The sequence below is a fragment of the Leptopilina heterotoma genome, unplaced genomic scaffold (genome assembly GCF_015476425.1).
Source record: "Leptopilina heterotoma isolate Lh14 unplaced genomic scaffold, ASM1547642v1 Lhet_183, whole genome shotgun sequence".
Taxonomy (NCBI): domain Eukaryota; kingdom Metazoa; phylum Arthropoda; class Insecta; order Hymenoptera; family Figitidae; genus Leptopilina; species Leptopilina heterotoma.
This window is the reverse complement of record NW_025110901.1, coordinates 1,469,062-1,496,012: the sequence shown is the minus strand read 5'-3', so window position 1 is coordinate 1,496,012 and position 26,951 is coordinate 1,469,062. Positions and strand designations below refer to the sequence as shown.

The following is a 26,951-nucleotide window of genomic DNA, read 5'->3' as shown; positions in this document are numbered from 1 at the left end:
AACAGACTTATAAAACAAAAACGTATTGTTTACATTTTTAATTCTCATTAACATTTTTATCTTTTATTTATATTTTTAGTTTTTATCCGCATTTTTATTTTTTATTTACATTTTTATTTTTTATTTACTTTTTTATTTTCATTTTTATTTCTTATATTTACATTCTTATTTCTTCTTTAAATTTTTATTTGTTATTTATATTTTAGTTTTCAAAGATTGTTGAAATGAAAAATATTCCTATTCTTGAGAAATTAATTTTTCTTTCATAGAAAAAGATCAGAATTAATATGAAAAAAATTGTTTTCTAAAACTTTGCGAACAAAATATTGATAATTAAAAAAAAATAGTGAGGAGAGAGAGAGAGAAAGAAAGATATTTCCCTTTTCAAATGTCTTTGGACTGAAAAATATTTCTATTCTTGAGAAATTATTTTTTCTCCAAAAAAACAGAATTATTATAAAAAAAATTGTTTTGTATAAATTTGCAGACAAATTATTGGTAATTAAAAAAAAGAAACGAGAGAGAGAGATTTTACTTTTTAAATTGTCTTTTAATCTGAAAAATATTCCAGTTCTTGAGAAATTAATTTTTTTCCAAAAGAAAAAAAATCAAAAAACAAATCTTTTCATTATATGTAAAAGAAAATGAAAAATTGTTTTGTATAGCTTTGCGAACAAAAGAATTGATAATTCAAAAAAAGAGCGAGGAGGGAGTGAGAGGAAATTGTCGTGAATTAAAAATAAATGAGACAAAGAGTTTTTGATAAAATTTGGTGCAAAATAGTGTGACGTTGTCAGTAATGATATCAATACGCGTATATACACATATATAGTGACCGTCTTCGTTAAAGGACGCCTACATATCGTCATTGTAATGACCGGAAATTGATGGGTGAATATGCATGTATGCATGGTGATATATATCGCTACATAAATGTATATACAAAAGCGCCATCGTCAACGTCAATGTTAGAGACAATCACTTAATATCAAACTCTTCAGTCTTTTACAATCTGCAAAAATATTTTTTAGTTACGAAAAAAAATTAATTCTTCTGGAATTTTTGTAATTTTCAAATTTTTATTGTTCATTTTTCAAATGGTCGACATTCGAAATATTCAAATATTCGAAATAGGGTAAAAATTACAAATATCGGAATTTTATTTTTAATTAATTTTCTAAATCTAAATAAAAAATTATTATTTAAAAAAATTATTATTTATTAAATTCTTTTATTAAATATTCGATTCATTTTGAATCATATTTTTATAAGCGATGAATTTTTATTCAGCCGAATTTTTAGTGAATAGAATTTTTTTAGTTAAATTTCGAGCAAAAAATTTAATTTCGAAAAATATTTAGAGGAATTAACATAATTTAGTAGTTCTAAATATTTGAATTTATTTTCTCGAATGAAAAATTTCCATTTTTGAACGAATTTCTATTTAGTCGAATTTTTATCGAATATTTTTTCAAATTATTAAATTTTAACTGGACTGAATTTTTATTTAGGGAAATTATTCGTCAAGCGGAATTTTTATTTTGAAAAATGTTCATTCAGGAGAATTTTTATTTAGTAGAATTTTTAAAATTTGAACTTTATGGGAAAATTTCCATTTAACACAATTTTTTTTAGTCGAATTTTGTCAATAAAAATTTTATTTAATTAATCGAATTTCTAGTGGAGTGAATTTTTATTTATCCGAAGTTCTATTAAAGATAATTTTTATTTTATGTTTATTGTTATTTAAAATTATTTAGAAATATTATTTAGTAAAATTTGTAAAATTTAATTTCTTTGGGAAAAATTTTCATTTAACAAACTTTTTCTCAAATGAAATATTCTAATTGATCGAATTTCTAGTGGACGGAATTTTTATTCAGTGGAATTTTCACTAAAGAAAATTTTTTTTGGACAGAATTTTTTAAAATATCGAATTTTTATTTCCAAAATTTAACCAAATGTTTCGTTAAATTTTTTACTAGATAGAAATTTCAATTGTTTTAATTTTTATTAAATTAATTCAGTTTCATCAAAATTGACGTTTAGGAAAAATTCTATTTAGAATAAAAATTTTTTTAAATTTTGGAAATCAAAATTCGAGTAATTAAAAACTTCTGTTGAATGGGAATTTTAGTAAAATTAAGTAAAATTAAGTAAAAATTGAGTCCACTAGAAATTCGATCAATTAAAATATTTCGTCTTAAAAGAAATAATTAATTGATTTAATTTAATAATTTTATATAAATTATTCAATTTTCAGTAAAATATTTTTTTTTTTATAAGTTTTTGTTTCAGTTGATAATAAATTTTCTACTTTGCACGATATTTGAAAGTCGTGCGTGACAATTTGGTACTTCTTGAATTTTTATTTTAATTAACATTTCTTTTTTTTATTTTAATTAACATTCACTTTTTTTTAATTTAAATAGTTTGTCATACTAAAAATAGAAAATTTGTTTCTCTCCTGGGGGTTTATTCTAACAGCTGCTCTTTTTCTCATCTACTCCCCTTTTCTAAAAACAAAAAACCAAAAATTAAAACTACACATTTTTGAAATATTTTTCTACGAACTTCTTCTTTTTTCATTCAAATAATTTTAGTTAAACAAATTTTCCAATTTAAAGAAATCTAAATTTTCTTTTACAAATTAGAGGAAATGTAGTTTGAAAATTATTACCTAATTTTAAATTGAAAGTTATTCCGCAAAAATACGAAAATTGAAAAAAATAATAAAGAAGAAAAAAAGAATATAAAAAAAAATTATTTAAATTGAAAAGAAATGAGAATACATAATTTGAAAATGAAAGAAAAATTAAACTAAAATAAGTGGCAAGGGAAGTAAAATTTTAAAAAATGAAACTGCAAAATATAAAACTACAAAAAAGTGAAAACTAAAAATAGAAATTAAAAAATGATGAATAAAAATGTTAAAAATTAAATTCAAAAAGAATTATTTTTGAATTTAATTTTTAACATTTTTATTCATCATTTTTTAATTTCTATTTGTATTTTTAGTTTTACTTTCAAAAATATTACATTTTTTTTCAATTATTTTAGTCGAATGAAATGACTTATTTCATGAAATGTAAATTTTCTTTTATAAAATAAAGAAAAAAAACTAGTCCGAAAATTGTAAGTTATTACCCAAAATTTTAAATTGAAATATATTCCAAAAGTAGGTACAAAAATAAAAAGTAATATAAAAATAAAAAAAGACTAAAGAAAATTAAAAAGAAATAAAATTGAAAAATTGTAACAAAAAAGATGAAGAAATAAAATTAAAAAAAAATAGAACTACAAAAATAAAATTCTGCAAAAATGAATTTACAAGTAAAAAACTACAAAAAAAAATATTAAAAATAAAAAATTGCAAAAAATTAATTTTATTTGAAACTACAAATAAAAGCTACAAAAAGAAAAATTGATGACTTTAAATGTAAAAAAAAATTCAGTGAAAAGTAAAATAGAAATAAAATTTTGTAGAGGAAAAACAGACAAAAAACAAATTTAAAAATACTGGATAATTATGTTTGTGAGGAAACTGAAATTAGAATTTTATTTTGTAGTCATTATGTATTTCGTCGAGTTTGTAAAATTGAAAGAAGAGTTCTATTTTATAATCCTTTTTGTGTCAATGACAATGAATCGAATGATAAAACTAATTTCTATTTTCACTCCTTGAAAAAATTTCCAAAAGGAATGATTTATAAAATTTTATTTTTTTTATTTTTTTATTCTTTTATATTCTTTTATATTCTTTTTTTCTTGTTATTTATTTCTTTATATATTATACGATATTTGTGATGTATATGGTAAAAGTTTTGAATTTAATGATGTGGCTTTTTTAGAAGAGTGAGAGTGGTCGCGAGGGCAATGTCGGCAGCTGAGGGTGGTTGCCTCGGCCTCTGAATATAAATCAATAAGACCGTGGATGAGAAGAAGAGCTCCGTAGTGCATTAAACCGTGTGTCATAAACCCCGAGGACAAATCTTCCTAATCCTCATTATCGTCACTAAAAACCAGAATCCACTAATTATTCACATTATACATATAAATACTCACACAAACTGAAATTTATAATGAATTTTACCATTTTTTTTTATTTACTTCTTTTTTTATTATTAAAAAGAAGGTTAAAGAGAAAAAATAAATTTTCTTTATTATCTTATTTAAAATGGGAAACAATATTTTTCCTATCATGATTTTTTATTTTTTCTCTTTTGCAATAATTTTCCATTTTTTCTCTTTTGCAATAATTTTTTATTTTTTTTCTTTTACAATAGTTTTTCATTTTTTCTCTTTTGCAATAATTTTCCATTTTTTTCTCTTTTATGATAGTTTTTCATTTTTTCTCTTTTACAATAATTTTTCATTTTTTTCCACTTTGTGGTAATTTTTCATTTCTTCTATTTTACAATAATTTTTCATTTTTTTTTTTTTTTATTGTAATTTTCCATTTTTTACATTCTTTCAGGGAATTTAATTAAAATTGTTTCGATAATAATTGAATTTTTATGCAAATTTTTATTAACATTTTTGAAAATAATTGAATTTCTGCAAAGAATTTTATTACTAATGAAAATAATTGAATTCTATTGCTTATTGAATTCTTTTGAAGAATTTTATTGAAATATTTGAAAATAGTAAATTGTTTCAAAGAATTTTAGTAATTTTACTAAAATTTTTAGAAATAATACTTTGAATTATTGAAATTATTATTATCCTTTGAAGAATTAATTAAAATTAGATTAAAAATTATTGAATTCTTCCAAAGAATTTAATAAAAATTGTTTATGAAAATAATTGAATTATTGTATAGAAATTGATGAAAATAATTGAATTCTTACGAAAAGTTTATCATCACTTATGAAAATAATTGAATTGTTATTAAAAATTTTATTAAAGTTTGTAAATATAATTGAATCGTTAAAAGAAATTTTATTATTTATGAAAATAATTGAATTCTTGAGAAAAATTTGATTAAAATATTCAAAAATTATTGGATTGATTCGACAATAATATTTAAATTTTTTTAAATAAATAAATTTCTTTATGGATTTAATTAAAATTAGATTAAAAATAGTTAAATTCTTTCAGAGAATTTCATTAAAATGTTTGATAATAACTGAATTTCAGAAAAGAATTTTTGAAAAAATGTCTTTAAAATACAATTTTTTCAGGGAATTTTATTAAAATTGTATCGAAAATAATTGAATTCGTATAAAAAATTTTATTACAATTTTTCAAAATAATTTAATTCTTTTAGAGAATTTCATTAAAATTTTTGAAAACATTTGAATTTTGTGAGGAATATTTTAAAAAAATTTTAAAATTAGATGCTAATTGAATTTCTTTGAGAAATGCAATTGAAATTGGATTAAAAATAATTCAATTATTTCAAAGAATTTAATTAAAATTGAATCGAAAATAATTATAACATTTAACAAAAGTTTATCAAAATTTTGTAAAATAATTGAATTCTTGTTAAGAATTTTGTTAAAGTTTTTTAATATATAATTGAATCATTTTAGAATATTTTTAATTTTTTCTGTTTTACAATTATTTTTCATTTGTTTTTATTTATAAATAATTTGTAATCTTTTCTATTTTACAAAAATTGTTAATTTTCGCTATTTTACAAATTTGATGGTATAAATTAAAATTTATTATAAATTTAATTAAAACATTTGATTCGAAAAAATAAAAATAATTTTCAATTTGGAACAACTTTCAATTAAAATTTTTGATTAATTAATTATTAATTGAATTTATTATTTAATTCAATATTTTATATTACTTAATTAAATTAATGAAAAATTGAAAAATAACTTTTTGATTCGAAGTTATACTTTTAAATATAAACGACTTTCACTTTTGAAAAAAAGGAAAAATTTTATATTCCACTTTCAATTTTAGAGATAAATTAACATTTTTGTGATAATTTCAAGTTTCTGATTTATTTTCTATGTTAGGGGAAAAATTCCGATTTCTTTTTTCGATATAAAAAATAAAAAATTAAGATTTTCTATACAGATAAATAATTTTTTTTTAATTTTTAGGGGAAGTTCCAATTTTTTTTTCGATATAAAACAGAAAATTAAAATTTGTCTTCTTTTGTTAGTATTTTTTCGAGGAAAATTTCAATTTTTTTCAGTATAAAGAATAGAAAAATATTTGTCTTTTTTTTGTTGGAATTGTTTTGAGGGAAATTCCAATTTTTGTTTTATATAAAAAATAGAAAATTAAAATTTGTCCTTTTTTCTTTGAATTGTTTTTGGGATAAATTACAATTTTTTTCGATATGAAAAATAAAGAATTAAAATTTTGTTTCTTTTTGTTCCAATTGTTTCGGGGGAAATAACAATTTTTTTCGATACAAAAAATAGAAAATTAAAATTTGTCTTTTTTTTGTTTGAATTGTTTTGCGAAATTTCAATTTTTTTTCGATACAAAAAATAGAAAATCAAAATTTTCTTTAAATTTTTTTTTTATCATTTGGTTTGGTAGAAAAAAGAGAATCGAAATATTATTCTTTTTTTCGTTTCAAAATTATCAATTTGACATTCTTTTTTTGCTTTTTTTTTGTTAATCACTCATAATGGAGGTCAAAGTTTGTATAAACATTTGCCAATCACTTGCTGGGAATTTAATGAAGAAACACTTTTCAATAGTGAAGAGTTCACTTAATTCGGAGGGATTCTTTTTTACCGTTAAAAACGAAAGCTCCCTTACAAACCGTGAGGCCATAAAAAGTGCTTCTCCCTTTATCCCCAGCTTGTTGATCGTACAAAGAGTGTAATCTGTCAATTACACAATTTACCTCATGGATTAACAAAAAGAGAGAAAAAAAGTCGTGACTTTTGAATGAACAATTTTTCATCTGATCACTTATTTGAAATTTTTACTTTAAAATCATTTTTCTTTCGAAATTTTAATTTTTTTCTGCAATTTTCTAAGTTTTTACAAATTTTGAATAATTTTCTTTCTTTTAATTCTTTCACCTTCGGTTTTGTATATTAAATAAATAAATAAATTTCTCGAAATTTTTGAATATTTTTCGTAATTCGCTAAATATTTCGAGAGACTTTTTATTTTTGAAAATTCGTCTTTGTGTTGAATTCAAATTTCTAATTATGATGAGAAGAAATTAAAGAATTTTAATTAATTTTTTAATTAAAGAAAACTTTTAATTGGAAAATTGATTTTTTTCCAAACTAATTTTGAGACAAAATTATTATTATTATTAATTATTTAGTATTAATTAATTTTCTTATATTATTTCTAATAGTAAATAAATTTTCTAATATTATTTCTAATAATAAATTAATTTTGTAATATTATTTCTAATAATAAATTATTTTTTTAATATTTATTATTATAGTTCTAATAATAAAATTGACCACTGGTTTTTAATAAAACAAAAATTTAAACTGGAAAAATTCTTTTTTTCCAAACTAATTTCGAGACAAAATTATTATTATTAATTAATTAGTATAATTATTAAATCTATAATTTAGTTTGGAAAAAAATAATTGTGGACAAAAATGTATTTTGTAAAATATTTTTTTTTTTTTGAAAAAGAATTGATTCAAAAAATAGAGAAATATTTTTTCTGTATTACAATAATGTAGAAAAAATATTTTTTGAACTAGAAAATTACAATTAAAATTTTTTTCTATCTTATTATAATTTCCAACTTTTCTATTTTCAATATTTCGGGGAAAATTATTTTTTTCAACTATTTGCAAAATATTTTGAACTGAAACAAGAAATTCAAGAAATACTCAAAAGAAAATTGTAATTGAAAAAGTTAAAAGTTAAAAATAGTTGAATATTTTACAGTATAAATTTACTTAACAATTTTTATAATAATTAATAATTTGATTAAAATCAAATAAATAAATTAATAAAATAAATAAATAATAAATTAATAATTTGATTTGTGATAAACGGGACTTTGATATAACTAACAAAATTAATAATAAAAATGTAAATTTAAAAATAGACGAAATAGTTAAAAAAAAAAAAGTTAAAATGATAGAAAACTGATTTCATTGATTGTGGATGAGAGAAAAATTGTGAAATTGAAAAAAAAAAGTATGGAAAAGTTGTGTCTCTCCCTTTTAATATCTCGAGTTAATCAGAGAAGTGGAGAGAAGAGAAGACTAATGGTACTTGGTGGCTCTTAGCTCACCGAGAGTAATTGATTTCGTTGCTTGTGTAAATATATAAATGGTGAAAGAATCGTGTTAGTATTTTAAAGTAGTTATGTAGGGAAATGGGTAGACGAGTCTTAGAGCAGGTGATTACGAATCGGGCTGTGTTGATTTTTATAGTTAGTTATCACTTCTTAGTTCTTAGTCTCGCTATACAACATTTTGCTCCGCTAAACCACTCATCCATACGAGTGCAAATGCTTTTTCAAACTATATAAGAAAGTACACACAATAGAGCAAAATTTTCTCTTTCAAATTCTTTATAAGAAATAACAATAAAAAAATAATAATAATAATAATAATAATTTTAAATAATTTAATTATTACACAGAATTTTATCAAAATTTTTGAAAATAATTCAATTTATTTCTAGAATTTTAATAAAATTGTATTCGAATTCAGAAACAATTGAATTCTTTAATGAAATTTAATTTAAATTATTATTGTGTCAAAAATAACGAAATTCTTAAACAAAATTTTATTGAAGTTTTTCAAAATAATTAATTTCTTTTGGAGAATTTAATTAAAATATTTTAAAACTATTGAATTTCTGGGCAAAGAATTTTATTACTTATGCAAATAATTGAATTCGTGATAAAAATTTCGTTAAAGTTTTAAAAATAATTGAATCGCTTGAAAATTTTATTTTATTATTATTATTATTATATTTTAATCTTATTTGTTTCGGAAAATAATTGAATTCTTTCGAAGAATTTTATTGAAAATTTTGAAAATAATTGAATTTTCTCGAAGAATTTTATTGAGAATTTTGAAAATAATTGAATATTGTTTAAAAGAATTTTATTTAAATTTTTCAAAATAATTCAATTCCTTCGAAAATTATAATTAAAATTCAATTAAAAATAATTGAATTATTTAAAAGAATTTCTAAAATAATTAAATTATTAAAAGAATTATTAAAAAGTTTTGAAAATATTTGAATTATTTAAGAGAATTTTTGAAAAAATTTTAAAAGTAATTCAATTTCTTCGAAAATTATAATTAAAAATGAATTAAAAATAATTGAATTATTGCAGGAAATTCAATGAAAATTGTACCAAAAATAATTAAGTTCTTTTAAAAAATTTTGTCAAAATAATTCAATTTTTTTTTTTAAATTTAATTAAAATTTTTTAAAATAATTGAATTTCTGCAAAGAATTTTATTACTTTTTGAATTCTTTCAAAGAATTTTATTGAAATTTTTGGAAATAATTATCTTGTTCAAAGAATTTTGCTATTTATGAAAATAATTGAATTCTTTCAAAGAATTTTATTAAAAATTTCAAAAATAATTGAATTGTTTAAAAGAATTGTATTAAAATTTTTAAAAGTAATTCAATTCCTTTGAAAAGTTCAATTAAAATTGTACCGAAAATCATTTTTTAGAATTTTTTTAAATAATTGAATTGTTTAAAGAACTTTGATATTTATGAAAATAATTGAATTCTTTCGAAGAATATAATTTAAAATTGTGAAAATAATTGAATTGTTTAAAAGAATTTTTAAAAAAATTGTTAAATGTAATTCAATTACTTCGAAAATTTCAATTAAAATTAGATTAAAAATATTTGAATTTTTTGAGAGAATTAAATCAAAATTGTTTTGAAAATAATTCAATTCCTTAATAAATTTTATTAAAACTTTTCAAAATAATTGAGTTCTTTTGAAATTTTTTTTTATAATTTCTAAAAATAATTGAATTTTAACGAAGAATTTTATTATTTACGAAAATAATTGAATTTTTTAAAGATTTTATTATTACTTATGAAAATAATTGAATTCTTGCTAAGAATTTCATTAAAGTTTTTTAATATAATTGAATTGTTTAGAGAAATTTTATTATTCATAAAAATAATTAAATTCTTACAAAGAATTTTATGAAAATTTGTAGAATGTAATTGATTTCGTTCAAAGAATTAGAAAATATTGAAATATACAAAAATATTCTATAATTTATTATTTTAGAAATTCTCGTAAAATTCTAGAAAATCTATAGAAATAAAAATTCTCTGAAATGCAAATTTGTCAAAGGGATAAAAAAATATTTGTTTCTGTTTTGGCTCTGAAAAAAGAAAATCTAGAAAATTTCATCAAAATTTTCGTAAATTTTAATTTGTTCTTTGAAGAAAAATTTTCTGTAAGAACAATTCTGTTCAATAGTATAAAAAATATTTGTTTTTGTTTCGAATTCAAAAAAAGGAAAATTGGTAAAAAAATATAAAGAGACTTGTGGATTTTTTTCAATAAAATAAATAAATAAAAATTCGACTTTTGAAATAAATTTCGAAGCAAAATTATTTTTCAAAACTTCGTGGAATAATTTTCTGCAATTTCTATATTTTTTGTCTAAATTTCTATTTTTGTTTATTATTTTTTATTTCTATTTCTCAAATTCCGATAGAATAGAAAAGAGGAATTTTTTTTTTGGGAAAAATTCGTTAATCCAGTTAAATCGAATGGCTTGTGTTTAGCCTTTTAGAAATGATTCCTTAGATGTATATTGGTTACGGTTTGGTTTTAAACGTGAGCGCAGAACTCGTCTCTCGATATACCAGTTTCTCGAATCTTTATACCGTTATATTCCTATAGGATAAAAAAAATTCGTTTAAAGGCAAACCTATAGTGATTTCTCGATTGGTCCGTTTTCCTGAAGTAAATGCAAACAGATTCTGTTACCATTTATAACTAAATATGCGCAACGTTCATCGCTTGAGAGAAAGAATAAAATAAGAAAAAATTGAAAATACAAAATTAGTTCAAGAAAATAAGGAAATTATATCTTCCTCATAATTTTTTTTGTTAATAAATTTTTTCTACTAATATTAATTTTTACTATAATTTTAATTTTATTTTAAAAATTATTTTTCAATTACAGTAAATATTTTATTTTGAAAATTATTTTTCAATTACAGTAAATATTTTATTTTGAAAATTATTTTTCAATTACAGTAAATATTTTATTTTGGAAATTATTTTTCAATTATAGTAAATATTTTCCTTTTCCGATTTTTACTAAAATGTTTGTGAATAAAATTAGAAGTACGAATTTTATTCTCGTTTCTTGATTTTTGCTAAAGTATTGGTGAAAAAAATTAGAGCCACGAATTTTATTCTCATTTTTCGAATTATAGAAAATTTGGAACCACGAAGAGAATAGAACCAACAAATTAAATTTGGTATAAATTAAAATTTTAATGTTTAATTTTTTTAGTTAAAATAATAATTTTATTTTCTTTAATTTAAATTAAAATAATTTAATTTTTTTAAAATTAAAATTAAAATTTTCGCTCTATAAAATTTTTTGGAAATAATGAGAATCAGTGGATTTTTTACTAATTTAAAAGAGACTTAAATTTTTTCAGTCGAAATATTTTTCAAAATGGAAATTACATTTTTTTTCAGAAAATTTTCGCAGAATTTTTATTTTCAAACTGTTTTTAAGATTTTGCCTGTAATATAAAAATTACTTTTTTATTTTTCTCTCGTAGTGGTGAAAAGAAAATTTTTTCGATTCAAAAAAATGATTACTTGTCTATTACTGAATAAATATTAACTTGACTGAAATAATTTTTATTCAAGTCAATTAATTTAATTGACTTAAATAAAAATTATTTGATTTGAACCAATAATCTCAGTATTTGAAAAAAAATATTAATTTGAACAATTTAATTGACTCAAATAAATATAAATATAAATAAATAAATATTTATTTATTTGATAATAAATATACAAGTAATCTGTTCTTTGAATAAAATAAATTTTTTTCCATTGTGAATAGTAATTAAAATTGTAATATTTCTGAAAAATTTTACAAGGAAAAAATTAATGTGTAAAAGTTGAAAATTTTGTTACATGGAAAAAAGTGAAGAATATAAAATAATTTTTATTCAAATCAATAAAATGGTATTTGAACTAATAATTTCAGTAATTTAATTGGCACAAAAATAATTTGATTCGATATTTAATTTATAAAAGTCAAGTAAATTATTTATTTACTTGACTTGACGGTTATTTGAATCAAATTTTTTTTCAGTCTAATTTTGAAAATTTCTATATGAGGAATAAATTAAAGAATAATTTGAAAATTTTTCTAAGAAAAAAAAATGAAAGTATAATAATGTTTGTTCCTATTTTCCTCTGGGACCTAAATATTCTCGTAATCGAATTCGATTCTCATATCGATTGTGTTGTAGGTGGACTTCATTTCCTCTTGGTGAGATTGCTTTCTTAGAATTTAGACTGACAGTCTCGCTATCATTAGCGTGACACCAGTAAATGATAAATGGCATGCTTTGCATACTGTACAATCTTCTATTTAGATAGACATCTATTCAAATGTTATTGTTATTTATCTCTCAATATATATATTTACAATTTGTGTTCTTTTTTTTCCAAAAAATATTTCTTTCTATAATTTTTATTTTTTTTTTTTTTTTTGAATTTTAAAAAAATTTTAAATTGCAAATTAAATTTCAATTCAATTGTTAAATTATGCCAGCGATCAAAACGTTGTATTTCATTTATTATTATTCGGTAAATTACAAACATTTTTTATACTTAAATATCAATTTCAATTTTTGAATAATTTCAGAATCAAAATTAAAAGAAAAATTTATTAACTAATTTACTTAATAATATTATTATTATATATTTTTTGAAACATTAATAAAATTTTTCGCAGGAATTTAATTATTTTCAAAAACTTTGATAAAATTAAGTAGAAGAATTCGGTTATTTTCCAAAATTTTAATACAAAATAATAATTATTTTCAAAAATTCTAATAAAATTCCCCGAAAGAAGTCAATTATTTTTAATACAATTTTTTATTAAATTTGTTGATAAATTTTTATAGAATTCGAATACTTTTATAATTAATAAAATTCTTGGTAGGAATTAAATTATTTTCATAAATAATAAAATGTTTCAAAACAATTCAATTATTTTCAAAAATTTTAAGAACATTCTTTATAAGAATTCAATTATTTTTAATTCAATTTTTATTGAATTCCTCAAAAAAAATTTAATTATATTTAAAAATTTCAATAAAATTTTTCAAAACAATTCAATTATTTTCAAAAATATTAATAAAATGTCTAAAAACAATTAAATTATTTTTAATTCAATTTTAATTGAATTCTTCAAAAAAAAATTTAATTATAGGTATTAAAAAATTTCAATAAAATTTTTCAAAACAATTCAATTATTTTCAAAAATATCAATAAAATGTCTAAAAACAATTCAATTATTTTTAATTCAATTTTAATTGAATTCCTCAAAATAAAATTTAATTATATTAAAAAATTTCAATAAAATTTTTCAAAACAATTCAATTATTTTCCAAAATTTTAATAAAATTCTTTATAAGAATTTAATTATTTTTAATTTAATTTTAATTGAATTTCTGAAAAAACAAATTTATTCAAAAATTTGCAATAAAATTTTTTTAAAAAATTCAATTATTATAAAAAATTCTAATTAAATTCTAGACAAGAATTAAATTGAATTAATTAAAGAAAATTAAAATTAATTATAGACCAGAATTCAATTACTTTCATAGTCAATAAAATTCTTTGCGAAAGTTCAATTATTTTTTTAAACTTCAGTATAATTTTTCATCAAATTTTCAATTATTATAAATAGTAAAATTTTACCGACAAATTCAATTATTTTGAATATAATTTTAATAAATTTTTTTTTAAGTATTCAATTAATTTCATATTTTTAGAACTTAAATTCTTCAGAGGAATTCAATTATTTTCAAAAAGTTTTATAAAATTCTTTATGAGAATTCAATAATTTTTTGAAATTTTAATAGAATTCTTCTCAAAAATTCAATTCTCTTCCACATTGTTAATATAATTTTTCTTTAAAATTCAATTATTTGCCAAAATTTTTTATAAAATTCCTCCAACGAAATGAAATATTTTGAATTAAATTCGTTGATAAATTTTGAGAGAATTCAATGACTTTCATAAATAATAAAATTATTTGCAGGAATTCAATTATTTTCATATATAATAAAATTATTCGGAGAAAATTAATTATTTTCAAAAATTTTTATAAAATTGAATTCAATTATTTTAATTCAATTTTATTTGAATTTATCTAAAAAATATAATTATATATTCAAAAATTTTAATAACCTTTTTCAAAACAATTCAATTATTTTCAAGAATTCTAATAAATTTTTTTGTAGAAGTTCAATTGCTTTTATAAATAATAAGATAAATAATAAGATTTTTAAGATGAATTTAATTATTTTGAATATAATTTTTATAAAATTTTTTTCAAGTTGGTATTCAATTAATTTCATAATTTCATAAAATTCTTCAGAGCAATTCAATTATTTTCAAAAAATTTTATAAAATTCTTTATGAGAATTCAATTACTTTTAATTCAATTTTAATTAAGTTTCTCAATAGAAATATAATTCAAGTATTTCTATAAAATTCTTCAAAATAATTCGATTATTTTAAAAAATTTTAATAAAATTCTATACATTGTTAAATTATTTCGGAACAAAAATGACCAAAATTATAAAAAGTTTCAAATATTACAAAAAATAATATAAAAATTAGATGAAAATTTTATCAAAAAAATGTTATCTTTTAAAATAGAAACGAAGTCACATATTTATTTCAAATTTTTTCAATCACTTTTCTTCAATTCAATTACATTTTTCTAAAATTTAATTATATTTGATAACAATTTTTGCTTTTTCGTAATATTCTCAATTAACTGAATTTTTATTTAACAAACATTCCCATAAATTTTAACAAATTTTATTTAATAACAATTTTTACTTATTCGGAAATTTTCTCAATTAGATAAATTTTTGTTTACATTTTAATATGATTAGAAAATTTTTAAATGATAAACATTGTTTATCTTGTTTTCTACATTGAGACAAAATTTCTATTTCGCATCGAAGTGAAAGTTGAATTTTGTGAATAATTTTTTTTATGGCATATGCGAAATAAAAAATTAAGAATATTATATTAAAATAAAAAAACAAATGAATTAAATATTAATAAATAATTTAATAATGAATAAATAAATATTAATAAATTAAATATTATCCACTAAAGATTAAGTTCCTTAAAAATAAAACCTAATAAATAATAAACGACTGGACTGCGGGGATTGTAAAATAAAGAAATAAAAGAATAAATGAAAAATTGGATAATTATAATAATTATAATACTGTTTGAATTTTTGATGTAAAAATGACTTTATAAGTAAAAAAGACTTTAATTATTTTGATATGAAAATGACTTTATAAATCTTTAGTATTTTAATATTCCACGAAACGAGCCGCATCTTATCGTTCTTTCGTAGATCTTCAATATTATCAATTATTATTTCCGGAGAAATGACATTATACTTTGTTATTCATTGCTTTATTTTAACGGAGTCGCATTTTATGCACTGGAGTTACAATGCATGAATAAAAAAAAACAACAACAAATTTCGCAAATAGAATATCTTTGAGCACGTTTACATTCTCCCTTATCCAATAAGCATGCAGCTGTGAAATTAGAGAAACGAAATAATCATTGACTGCAGCTCTGATAAATACGTCTCGTCATGTAAATAATCTCTTTCCTCCAAGTTTCCAAATATCAAATTCTTGTCAATAAGTGAATGGGGAAAAAAACTTTTTTTTTTGTTTTGTTTTCGAAAGAGAACGAATCTATCAGAGTTTATCTGAAATTATCTTTGAGGAAAATTTTAATCGCACGGAGAAAAGGAATGAAGAAAAAACTTTTACTATTTTGTACTTTCATAGTAAAAACTAAAATATAGATTTATTTATTTTTTTATTTCTGCAGATTTCTTCTTTGCAACTTTTATTATTTTTATAGTAAAATTCGCAATTTTCCAAGTAAATTTTTGTAGAAATTGATAAAATTTACTTCAAACTGGTAAAATTTACTTCGAATGCAGCAAAATTTACTGCAAAAATAGTAAAAGTTGCAAAAAAAATTTATTTAATTATTTATTTAGAAAAATACATATTTATTTATTTTTGCAGATTTCTTCTTATTGCAAGTTTTACTATTTTTACAGTAAAATTCGCTACGTTCGAAGTAAATTTTTGTAATTAGTAAAATTTATTTCGAACTTAGCAAAATTTGCTCTGAAAATAGTAAAAAAATGACTGAAATTTATTTATTTATTTATTTATTTACAAAAATTAATTCAAAAAGAATACAGATTTATTTATTTCTGCAAATTTTACTATTTTTAGAGAAAAAATTCGCTACGTTCAAAATAAATTTTTGTATAAAAATTGGTAAAATTTACTTCGAAAATAGTCAAAGTTGACAAAAATTTATTTATTTATTTATTTACAAAAAAAATAAGAAAAAAGAAATTTATTTATGCAAATTTCTTCTTTGTAACTTTTTTTTTATTTTAAGAGTAAAATTCGCTACGTTCGAATGTAAATTTTTGGAAAAATTAGTAAAATTTATTTATTTATTTATTTTGAACGCAGGAAAATTTACCCCAAAAATAGTAAGAGTTGTCGAAAATTTATTTAATTATTTATTTACAAAAATGAATACAAAATAATACAGATTTATTTCTTTCTGCAATTTTCTTCTTTGCAACTTTTACTATTTTTTTTACAGTAAAATTCGTTACGTCGGAAGTAAATTTTTGCGAAAATTAGTCAAATTTACATCAAACGCAGCAAAATTTGCTCCGAAAATAGTAAAAGTTGTCGAAAATTTATTTATTTTCTATTTACAAAAATAAATTAAAAAAGAATACAAAATTTCTGCAAATTTCTTCTTAGCAACTTTTATACTATTTTCAGAGTAAAATTAGCTACGTTCGAAGTCAATTTTTGTAAAAATTAGTAAAATTCACTTGTTCGAACGCAGCAAAATTTTCTTCGAAAATATTAAAAGTAGACAGAAATTTATTTATTTATTTATTTACAAAAATAAACGAGACAAGATTTTTTGTGCTAAAAAACGCAAAAGTTTTACTTCGTAAATAGTAAAAGTTATCTTGCATTTTTCCTTTCCGTAAAAAAATTACGAATTAATTAATTTTCCATTTTTTTACCACTTTTTTTATTAAATATTAAAGAAAAATTATGAGAATATTGTAAATTTCTGTCTCTTTTTGTAAAATTTATTGCCATTGCTTCACAACTTGTCGTTTTTTTTTTAAATTCCCTTTTTTCATCCTTTAGTCATTGATGTCAAACCATAAATGTTGAATTTTAGAAAGAAAATGAAGAAAAAAAAATTCTTTTTATTAAAATTGAAATTGTTTTCTTGTTTCAGGAGGCGGAAGTAAAGACGCAAAAGGAGGAAAGGACAATGTTGCAACTTCTGGTCCATATACAGGTAAGATACTAAAAAAAAGTTTTTTACTAAAAAAAATTGCATTAACAAAATTTTTGTACTAAAAAAAATTACATTAAAAAAATTTTCCTATTTAAAAAAAAAATTACATTCAAAAAATTTACAATAAATTTTTTAAAACTTACATTTTTTTTAAAAAGTTACCGCAAATAATTTTCGTTGCCAAAAAAAACAATTTTACAAACTAATTTACAATTTACAATAATAATTTTTCTTGTTTTTTTTTCTTTTTCGTTTGTTTAAAAGAAAATGTTTTTTTTTAAGACAAATTTGGAAAGATAAATTTTTGATGCGGGGATCTCATTTCTTTGAAGATTAGCTTCTTGTGACTTAATGTGAATGGGACAAACGTGAATTTATCTATTTTTAAAACGTGCCAGCTTTACGTCAACGGTAATAAGAAATTGTGGAAATATTGCCCGCCGTGGGCCACGCAACCGAAAATAAACTGGACCATTTTTAGTCTCGTTGCATCCCCAAAAATTAAAATTAAAATACTCTTCATCATTATTTTTTTTTGTTTTCATATAAAAATCGTCGATTTTGTTATTTTTGATTTTTAAAAAATGTTATTTCCTTATTATTTTACTATTTTTAATGTAATTGATTTTATTTTGTTCTATTTTTTGCTCGACTTTAATTTATTTTATTTTAGAGTAGAATTTAATTCTTGATACTATAAATTTTGCTTTCAAATTTCTTAGACTTTTTATTTTACTATGTTTTTACTTTATTTTTAATTTATTTTCTTTTACTTTATTTTATTTCTTTATTTTACTATTTTCATTTTATTTTACTCATTTATTTAATTTCTTTCTTTCACTATTTTTATTTTATTTTTGTTCTCTATTATTTTATTTCTTTATTTTACTTTACATTATTTTGTTACTTTTTTTTTAATTTAAATTTTGTTATTTTTTCGGAAAAATATTTTTTCCTTTCTAAATTCAAATTATTATAAATTGAGACAATAATTCACATTAGTAACAATATTCATTAATTTTTAGTAGAAATTTTGTTTCTTTTAATTTTTTTTACGGAAATTAGACACGGGAAAAAATTTATTTACAAATAAAAATAAATATTTATTTGAGAATAAAAAGAAATCGTTTATTTCAATAAAATACATTTTTTCCCAGTGTTAGCTAGTGGTTCAATTTTTCGAATTAAAATTTAAATACTCCGAATAAAATTAATTATTTAATAATTAGCCAAAAGAAAAGAAAAAAAATTATGGAAATTTTTTTTAACGATTAAAAATTGTTAATTCGAATAATAATAAAGTCTGGGAAATAAATTCGGTTTTTTTCTTCTTCTTGTTTTGATTTAAATTCAATCTTCAGATATGGTTCAAACGTCAAATTTTTTTTTATTTTATTTTTTTTTTTGCAAAAGGGTGAGTAACTCAATACATATTCTGTCTTAGTGAACATCTGCAGATTATTCTTGGATCTAATGGTCTTTGTGCTCTAGGAAAACACGTGCATCTCAAGGACAAATCTTTCAAGTCCTTCGGTCCTAATTCTAGTTTCCGAAAATGTTAGCATAATTTTCTAAATTAAAAATCAATGCCAAAAATTTGAAATTCACTTTTATCTTTTTCTCACATTAATGACTCACTTTCAGTTGTCAATGAAAATTATTTTTATTTATATGATAGTAATAAATTCAATTAATTATTTATTATACAATTAAATTATTTTTATTAAGAAATTAAATAATTATTATTACTGTTATTATTTATTATTTTTCTTATTATTATTCATTACTTTTTGTTTTTTTATTATTATTATTCTCATTCTCATTATTTAAATTTATTATTTTATTTATTTATTTATTTAACCAAACTTGCCTTTTTGTATTATTTTTCATAAAGACGGAAAATTATTTTAATTGCCTTCGAAAAATTTTGAGAGACAAAATATTCTATTTATTACATTTATTTTTTTTTTTTTTTAAAAGTTATTCACAATCTCGAAAGCTAAAATGAATTTATAAAATTCTAAAACTTGTTAGTGAAAGTGAAATTTCAGTCACTTTCCGGTCTCTTGACACCTGGCTTTTATTTTCTTGTTTCACAGTAAACTTTATAGTGTAATAACTGACTTTCTAATTAATATTGTCTTTCTTATTTGTGAAATATAAAACGAATTCTTATAAAATTTGAAGAAAAAAAATGGAAATGTCAAATTTATTTCGAAAATTCGTAAACAATTTTTTTAGAAAGTCAACAGAAAATTGACGTGATGAATTTTATTTTACAAATCTTACTCGAATAATAATGACATAATTATAAATAAAATAAATTATTATTTTATTTTTAATAATAGTAATAGACTTAAATTTTTTTATTCGAAGGCAACGAAAAAAGTACAATAATTAGCTTAAAAAAATCTAGTGTTGTGAAATAATAAATAAATGAACAAAAATATGTAAATTATAATCAGTAATAAAATATTATATTAAAGATAATAAATATTAATAATAATAATAATAATTATTATAATTAATAATAATAATAATAATAATAATCATAATCATAATTAATAATAATAATAATCATAATCATAATTATAATTAATATTTAATTAATATTTTGGTTAGTATTTCTAAAAGTTACTTTTTTTTTACTAAAATTGAATGAAAATTTGGAAAGGAAAAACTCGAGTTGATGTTGATTCGAAATTTGAGATTAAAATTGTCATTTTTTTGAGAATTGTTTTTTTTCCACTCCCGCATTCAGGGCCGAATTTAGAGCGACACAAGATAACAAGTAAGCGGCAGAGTCATAGAGCTCGAAAATATCTTTCTCTCCCACTGCTTAAATACTTCGTCTTCGTGGTGAATACCAAAACTATTAATATTACTTGGTTATTTTCGTGACGACTTCTCACCCTGTTTGCTAAGCGCGCGCTCACTTTCTCACTAGAATCTCCATAATTTTTTCAATTTCACCATCTGTTATTTTCTCCAAATAACCAGGAGACAAACTCTCGCTGAGGATTTTTCGAAAATTACCATTTTTTCTTTATTTTCTTCTTTTTTTCTATTTTTATTTATTTTTCTCTATTTTTTCTATTCTTATTTATTTTTCTTTATTTTTTCTATTTTTATTTATTTTTCTCTACTTTTCTCTATTTTTTCTATTTTTATTTATTTTTCTCTACTTTTCACTATTTTTTCTATTTTTCTTTATTTTCTCCATTTTCTCTATTTTTATTTATTTTTCTTTATTTTTTCACACTGGGAAAAAATTCTTTTAAATCAAATAAATTTACTTTTCAAATAATTTTTTTTTTATTACTTGTCTATTACGAAAAATAAATATTTGGATGAAATAATTTTTATCTAAGTCAATAAAGTTGTATTTGCCTCAAAAACCTACTGAAATTATTGCTTCAAATAAAATTTATTTGATTTCAATAAAAATTATTTGAATCCAGTATAAATATTCATTTGATAGTAGACTAGAAATTCTTTACTTGAATCGAATAAATTTTTGCTTCAGTGCAAAACTTACGATTTTTTATTATTTTTTTTTTTCAAAACTTGCCACTTTTTTCTTTTTTCTCTATTTTTCTATTTTTTCAAAACTTTCCATTTTTTATTTTTTCTCATTTTCTCTATTTTTTCCAAATTTTCCATTTTTTTTCTCATTTCTTCCTTTTTTTCTAATTTTCTCCATTATTTACTGTATTTTTTCTCTCAGTCAAAATTTAAGGAAAGGTTTATTTAAAAAAAAATTTCACTTTCAGAGATTTTTAATTAAAAATTAATGTTCAACGAATTTTTTATTTAACGGAATGTTTTGTTTAAAAAAAACTTTACAATTAACTATTTTTTATTTAATTTAATTTTATTACATAGAAAAATTGTTGGATAACATTTTTTAGAGAAAATTTTGTGGTGTAAGAAATTTCTTTACGTAGAAAATTTTATTTGCTATATTTTTTTCTTTTAAATTGAAAATTTGGAAAAAATATTTTTTTAACGAGAAATGTTGGTTACAAAAAATTTTGTGAATATAAAAGTTAACACAGAATATTTTGTTGGACATTTTTTTTTAAATAGAAAATTTTGTTGGTCTAATTTTTTTTAGAGAAAATTTTGTTGTATAACAAATTTTTTTACATATAAAATTTGTTGGTCAAATTTTTTTCTACTTAGAAAATTTGTTTGTTGAATAAAAAATGTTTGTACACAGAAAATTTCGTTGGCCAAATTTTTTTCTGGTCTAAATTTTGTTGGATAAAAAATTTGTTTACATAAAAAATGTCGTCTTTTTATTTTTCTCTAATTTTTTCTCTTATTTACTTTATTTTTTTCTTTCAGCCAAAATGTGAGGAAAGGTTTATTTAACAAAAATTACAATTTTAGAGATTTTTAATTGAAAAAAAATTATTCAGCGAATTTTTTATTTAACGGAAGTTTTATTTAGTGAAAAATTTATAATTAACTATTTTCTATTTAATGGAGATTTCTATTTGGTCTTTTTTTTCATATTCTGTTCAATATAAAGTTTTTTAGAAAACTTTTCTTTGCAGAAAAAATTCTATTCTTATTGTTTTATTGATAAAACAGTCAGAATATAAAATAAAAAATTTTTTATGTAAGGAATAAATAAAAAAAATAAATAAATAAATTAGAAGAATTCTGTTTAATTAAAAGTATTATTTTATTTATTTATTAAAATAATGGTGTTTAATTAAAAGAATTTTTCAACGAAAAAAATCTTCATTAAAAACAATTATTTTCTGGTATAAAAATTACGATTTGGATAATTTCTACACTTTAAAAGACAGAAATTCGACAATTTAAAAATTTTTCGAATTGAATTGTAATAATTTTATTCGTCAATATTATTTTATATTTATTACAATTTTATTATTTAGTAATAATTTTAATTCCAGTGAAATAATTTTTTAAATTATAAATTATTATTATTCAATAAATTCTATAACTAGAATTTTAAATTTTCCTATAAAATTTTAAACCTTCAAATTAACGAAATATTTTCTCTTGCTCCAATATTCCTTCGAAAATTTCTGGACTAAAGCGAAAAATATTTTCTAAATTGAATATTTTTAGCTAAAAATAAATTTAAATAAATAATTTCAACTAGAATCAAATTAATTAAAGGAAGAATTAAATATAATAGTAATCTTTTTAATTATAAAAACAATATTTTTTCTAAATAAAATTCAAAAAGAGAAGTTAAAAAAAATATCGACTTTCCTTCTGAAACTTTAGGGACATAATTTCAATTATAGTTAAAATTAATTAAAAATGAAATTTTCCCGAAAAAAAATTCAATTTTTCATTCACGTTGTAATTAAGTAATGAAAAAATTCCCACGTGGATAATTTTTCTTTTTTAAGTTTGAAAAGAATTTTAAATACCAGGGAGTGGGATAATAATTAAGGGAGGACTGAAGGAGATTATCTTACACGCGAAGATTGATCTTTTCCTTAAAGTAATTTTTTTTTCTTTCAAAAAATTTCGTTGAAATTCGTTGAATTCAGAATTTCATCTTTTTTTTCTCGAGAGAGAAAGAGGGGAAAGGACAAATAATTTTAGGAATAGAAAATCTCGAGTAAAAATAAAGTACATATACAAATGAGGGAATACAGTGCAAGAGGGATGCTGCGCGAGAAATCGGACACACCCGAGACTGTGCGTCTATGTACTATAGGTACTCTATTGGTATTGATCCGCACGCACCACGTCTCTCTCTCTGGACCAATGTTATATCTCCTTTTCTCCCTCAGTTCATTGGCCCGAGGAAATTTTTACAAATTTCAAACAATAATTATCTCCTCTATTCAAAAAATTGTATTTTTCGTTTTTTTTCCAAATTTAGAAATTACTTTTTTCCCCGCCAAAGAAAAGAGGAATTAAGGAAAAAGAAAGAAAGTAATTTAGAAAAGGGAATTAAAATTGAAAGTTACAATTTTATTTGTATTGAAAAATATTTTTTTTTTGTCTTTTTGATATTTAAATGAATATTTTTGAAAATAGAAAAAGATAAGAAGGGAAAAAATGCGCCTGGTGAAAATGAGAATTTTCAAATTAAAAATACCTGTTGCTCTGGAATCTGCATTTTTCAGTATCTATATTTCCAAGAATTCTTGATGCAAAAGTAAAAGACCTCGTAATACTTTTTAAATTTAGAGTATTGAGTCGCCTTGATTTTGTTGAAAGAATTAAATTCCGGGTTTTTGCAAATAAGAACTATTTTTAATCGCAAATATCGTTTTTGTTTATTAGAAAAAAATTAAGAGGAAAATTAAATTCTTGTATTAAAAATTGTTTTTCATCAATTTTGAGTTTTTGAAGAAGAAAAATTTTTGAATTTTGAATTAAATTCATTTTTTAATGAGAAAACAAATTTTTAGATAATGAAATAATTACTATAGTTGAAAAAGAATTATTTTAGTTGGAAAAAAATTATTTTTATTTATTACTCAATAATTTTCAGTTTTATAAAAAAAATTGTTATTTAGTTGAAAAAGAATTATTTAAGTTCCGGAAAAAAATTATTTTTATTTATTACTCAATAATTTTTAGTTTTATAAAAAAAAATTGTTATTTAGTTGAAAACGAATTATTTAAGTTCCGGAAAAATTTTTCTTTATTATTTATTTATTAACAATTTTTAGTTTCTCTAGGAAATTTTATTTTAATTAAATATGAAATATTTTAGATTCAAAAAATGGATAGATAAAAAATTGTTTTAGATAAAAACGAATTATTTTAGTTCTTAACAAAATTATTCTTATTTATTTATTGACAATTTTTAGTTTCTTTTAGAAAATTTTATTTCAGTTAAAAAAGAATGTTTTAGATATAAAAAATTATCTTACTTGAATATTATTTTAGTTGAAAAGAAATTTTTCACATTAAAAAAATTTTTTTGAAATTGAAAGATTTTAGTTGAGAAAAATTAATTAAAATTTAAAGAATTATTTAGTTGAAGGAAAAAATTATTTAAATTGAAAAGAAATTTTTTACATTAAAAAAAATATTTTGAAATTGAAAGGTTTTAGATAAAAAGAATTATTTTACTTAAAAATGAATTATTTTAGTTATAAAAATTATTCTAGTTGAAAAGAAATTTTTACATTAAAAAAACTGTTTAGAAATTGAAAGGTTATTTAGATAAAAAAACAATTTTTAAGATAAAAAAATTTATTAGGTATTATTTATTTAATTGGTAAACAAAAAATGTGTTTACATAGAAAATTTTCTTGGACAAAATATTTCTTTAAAGAGAAAATTTTGTTAAATAAAAATTTTTCTGACATAGATAAATTGTTGGACAAATTTTGTTTTATAGAGAAAATTTTTTTATTGAATAACAAATTTTTGTGCACAGAAAATTTCGTTGGCTGAATTTTTTTTAGTGTCTAAATTTTTTTGGATAAAAAATTTGTTTGCATAGAAACTTATCTTTATTTTTCTCTTGTTTACTTTATTTTTTTCTCTCAGCTAAAATTTAAGAAAAAGTTTATTTAAAAAAAAAAACTATAATTTCAGAGATTTTTAATTGAAAAAAAATATTCAACGAATTTTCTACTTAAAGGAAGTTTTGTTCAGTAAAAAAAATTTTCTTAGACAAAAATACTTCTTTAAAGAGAAAATTTTGTTGAATGAAAAATTATTTTTACATAGAAAAATTGTTGGACAAATTTTCTGTAACAGAGAAGTTTGTTTGAATAAAAAATCCTTTTATACGTAAATTTCTCGGTTTGGCGAAGAAGAAAAAAATTATTTTTTGAAGATAAAATTGTTTGAGATTATTTACAGAGAAAATTTCGTCGGATAAAAAATATCTGTAAATAGAAAATTTTCTTTGCCAAATTTTTTTTACAGGAAAAATGTTATTGGAAAAATTATTTTTCTTTTGGAAAATAATTTTATTGAAAATCTTATTGAATACAAAATTTTCCCCAAGTGTCAAAGAAAATGATTGGAATAATAAATAGCAGAAAGAAAATACAGACTTCATTATTTTTTCTTTAATACATTTTTTTTGTATATAAATTTATTTATTGGCAGATTAATAAAAATATGTATAAAAGGAAAAAAAAATTGAAAGCTTCGTTGTTTTGTTAATTCGAATTACCGGAAGGGGTGCTACTTATAATTCGACCAGCATACAGTGTGAGACTTCCCTTTGCTTAACATATTGCACGTATATAACAACGTGGCTAAAATAATGTGAATAATAATACCCGCACAGCTCAATTGATTCGACCTCGATAAAAAGGAAGAAATAAACAAATTCTGTAAAGAATATTAGTTTTGTCACGTCCTGCTTCTTTTTTTTCTTTTTTCTTTTTATTTTGTTTAAACACCGTCATGTCAGTATTTATGTAAATATTTCTGACCTCATTTACAAAAAAATTTATAATTATAATGTTTATAAATTTCAAGAGAGTAAATAAAGTGAACGATTATTACAATAAATTTGATCGGAAAAATTTGAATTATGAATCTTATTATTCAAAAAGGGAAAACATTTTTTTTTCCTTTTTTTTAAATTTTTTACTTCAGAGTGTCTACTATTTTCGTTCAACAAAATTCCCGCTTTTTTTTCTTATCAAATTTTTTTAAAATAATGTTTTTTAATAATTTTAATTAAAAATTTGGAAAATAATTGAATTAAACAAAGAATTTTTTCAATTTTTAAAAATTTCTGGAATATTTAATAGATCTTAAGAATATTTTTCTAAAAAAAAATTACAAAACAATATTTTTCCATAATAGCAAAATAAAAATATTAAAAACACTCTTTATTAAAAAATGTCTGATTTTGAGTATTTAATAAAAAAAAAAATAACAAGAATATTTTTCAATATAATAAAATAAAAAAATATTTAAAAAAACTGAAAAATTATAATTATTTTCAAACCAAGAAATTTGGGTAAAAAGATTTCTTATTCAACAAAATTTTCTGTGTTGAATTTTTTATGAAAAAATAACTGAATTTGAGAATTTTTTTTAAAAAAGAACAAAATGAGAAAAAATATTTTTCAAGTAACAAAATAAAAATATTTAAAAAAAACTCTTTATTCAAAACTTGAGTATTTTTTTTTAAAAAAGAACAACAAATATTTTTTAATAACAAAAAAAAAAATTATTCAAAAATGTCTGAGAAAAAAATATTCCGGAAGAATAATTTATAAATTTAACATTGAATACTTAATAAATTTACATAATAATTTATAAAATATTGTTCAATAGAATATTCAAACTTAAATATTCTCGTAGAATTAAATATTAAAATATTTACGAATATTTACGAAAAAAAAAATTGATGGATAAGAATATTTGAAAGCGAAAA

The 26,951-nt window shown here is 19.6% G+C and overlaps 1 protein-coding gene across 3 annotated transcripts in view; it reads left to right on the top strand.

Annotated features, from left to right (window-relative positions):
- The window catches only part of LOC122500363, a 524,819-nt gene that overhangs the window by 492,575 nt on the left and 5,293 nt on the right, over nucleotides 1-26,951 (top strand). For all 3 annotated transcript variants that reach the window (XM_043609264.1, XM_043609265.1, XM_043609263.1), the window contains one exon: nucleotides 17,525-17,587. In XM_043609264.1, the coding sequence (XP_043465199.1) occupies nucleotides 17,525-17,587 (63 nt within the window). The remainder of the gene's footprint in view (nucleotides 1-17,524; nucleotides 17,588-26,951) is intronic.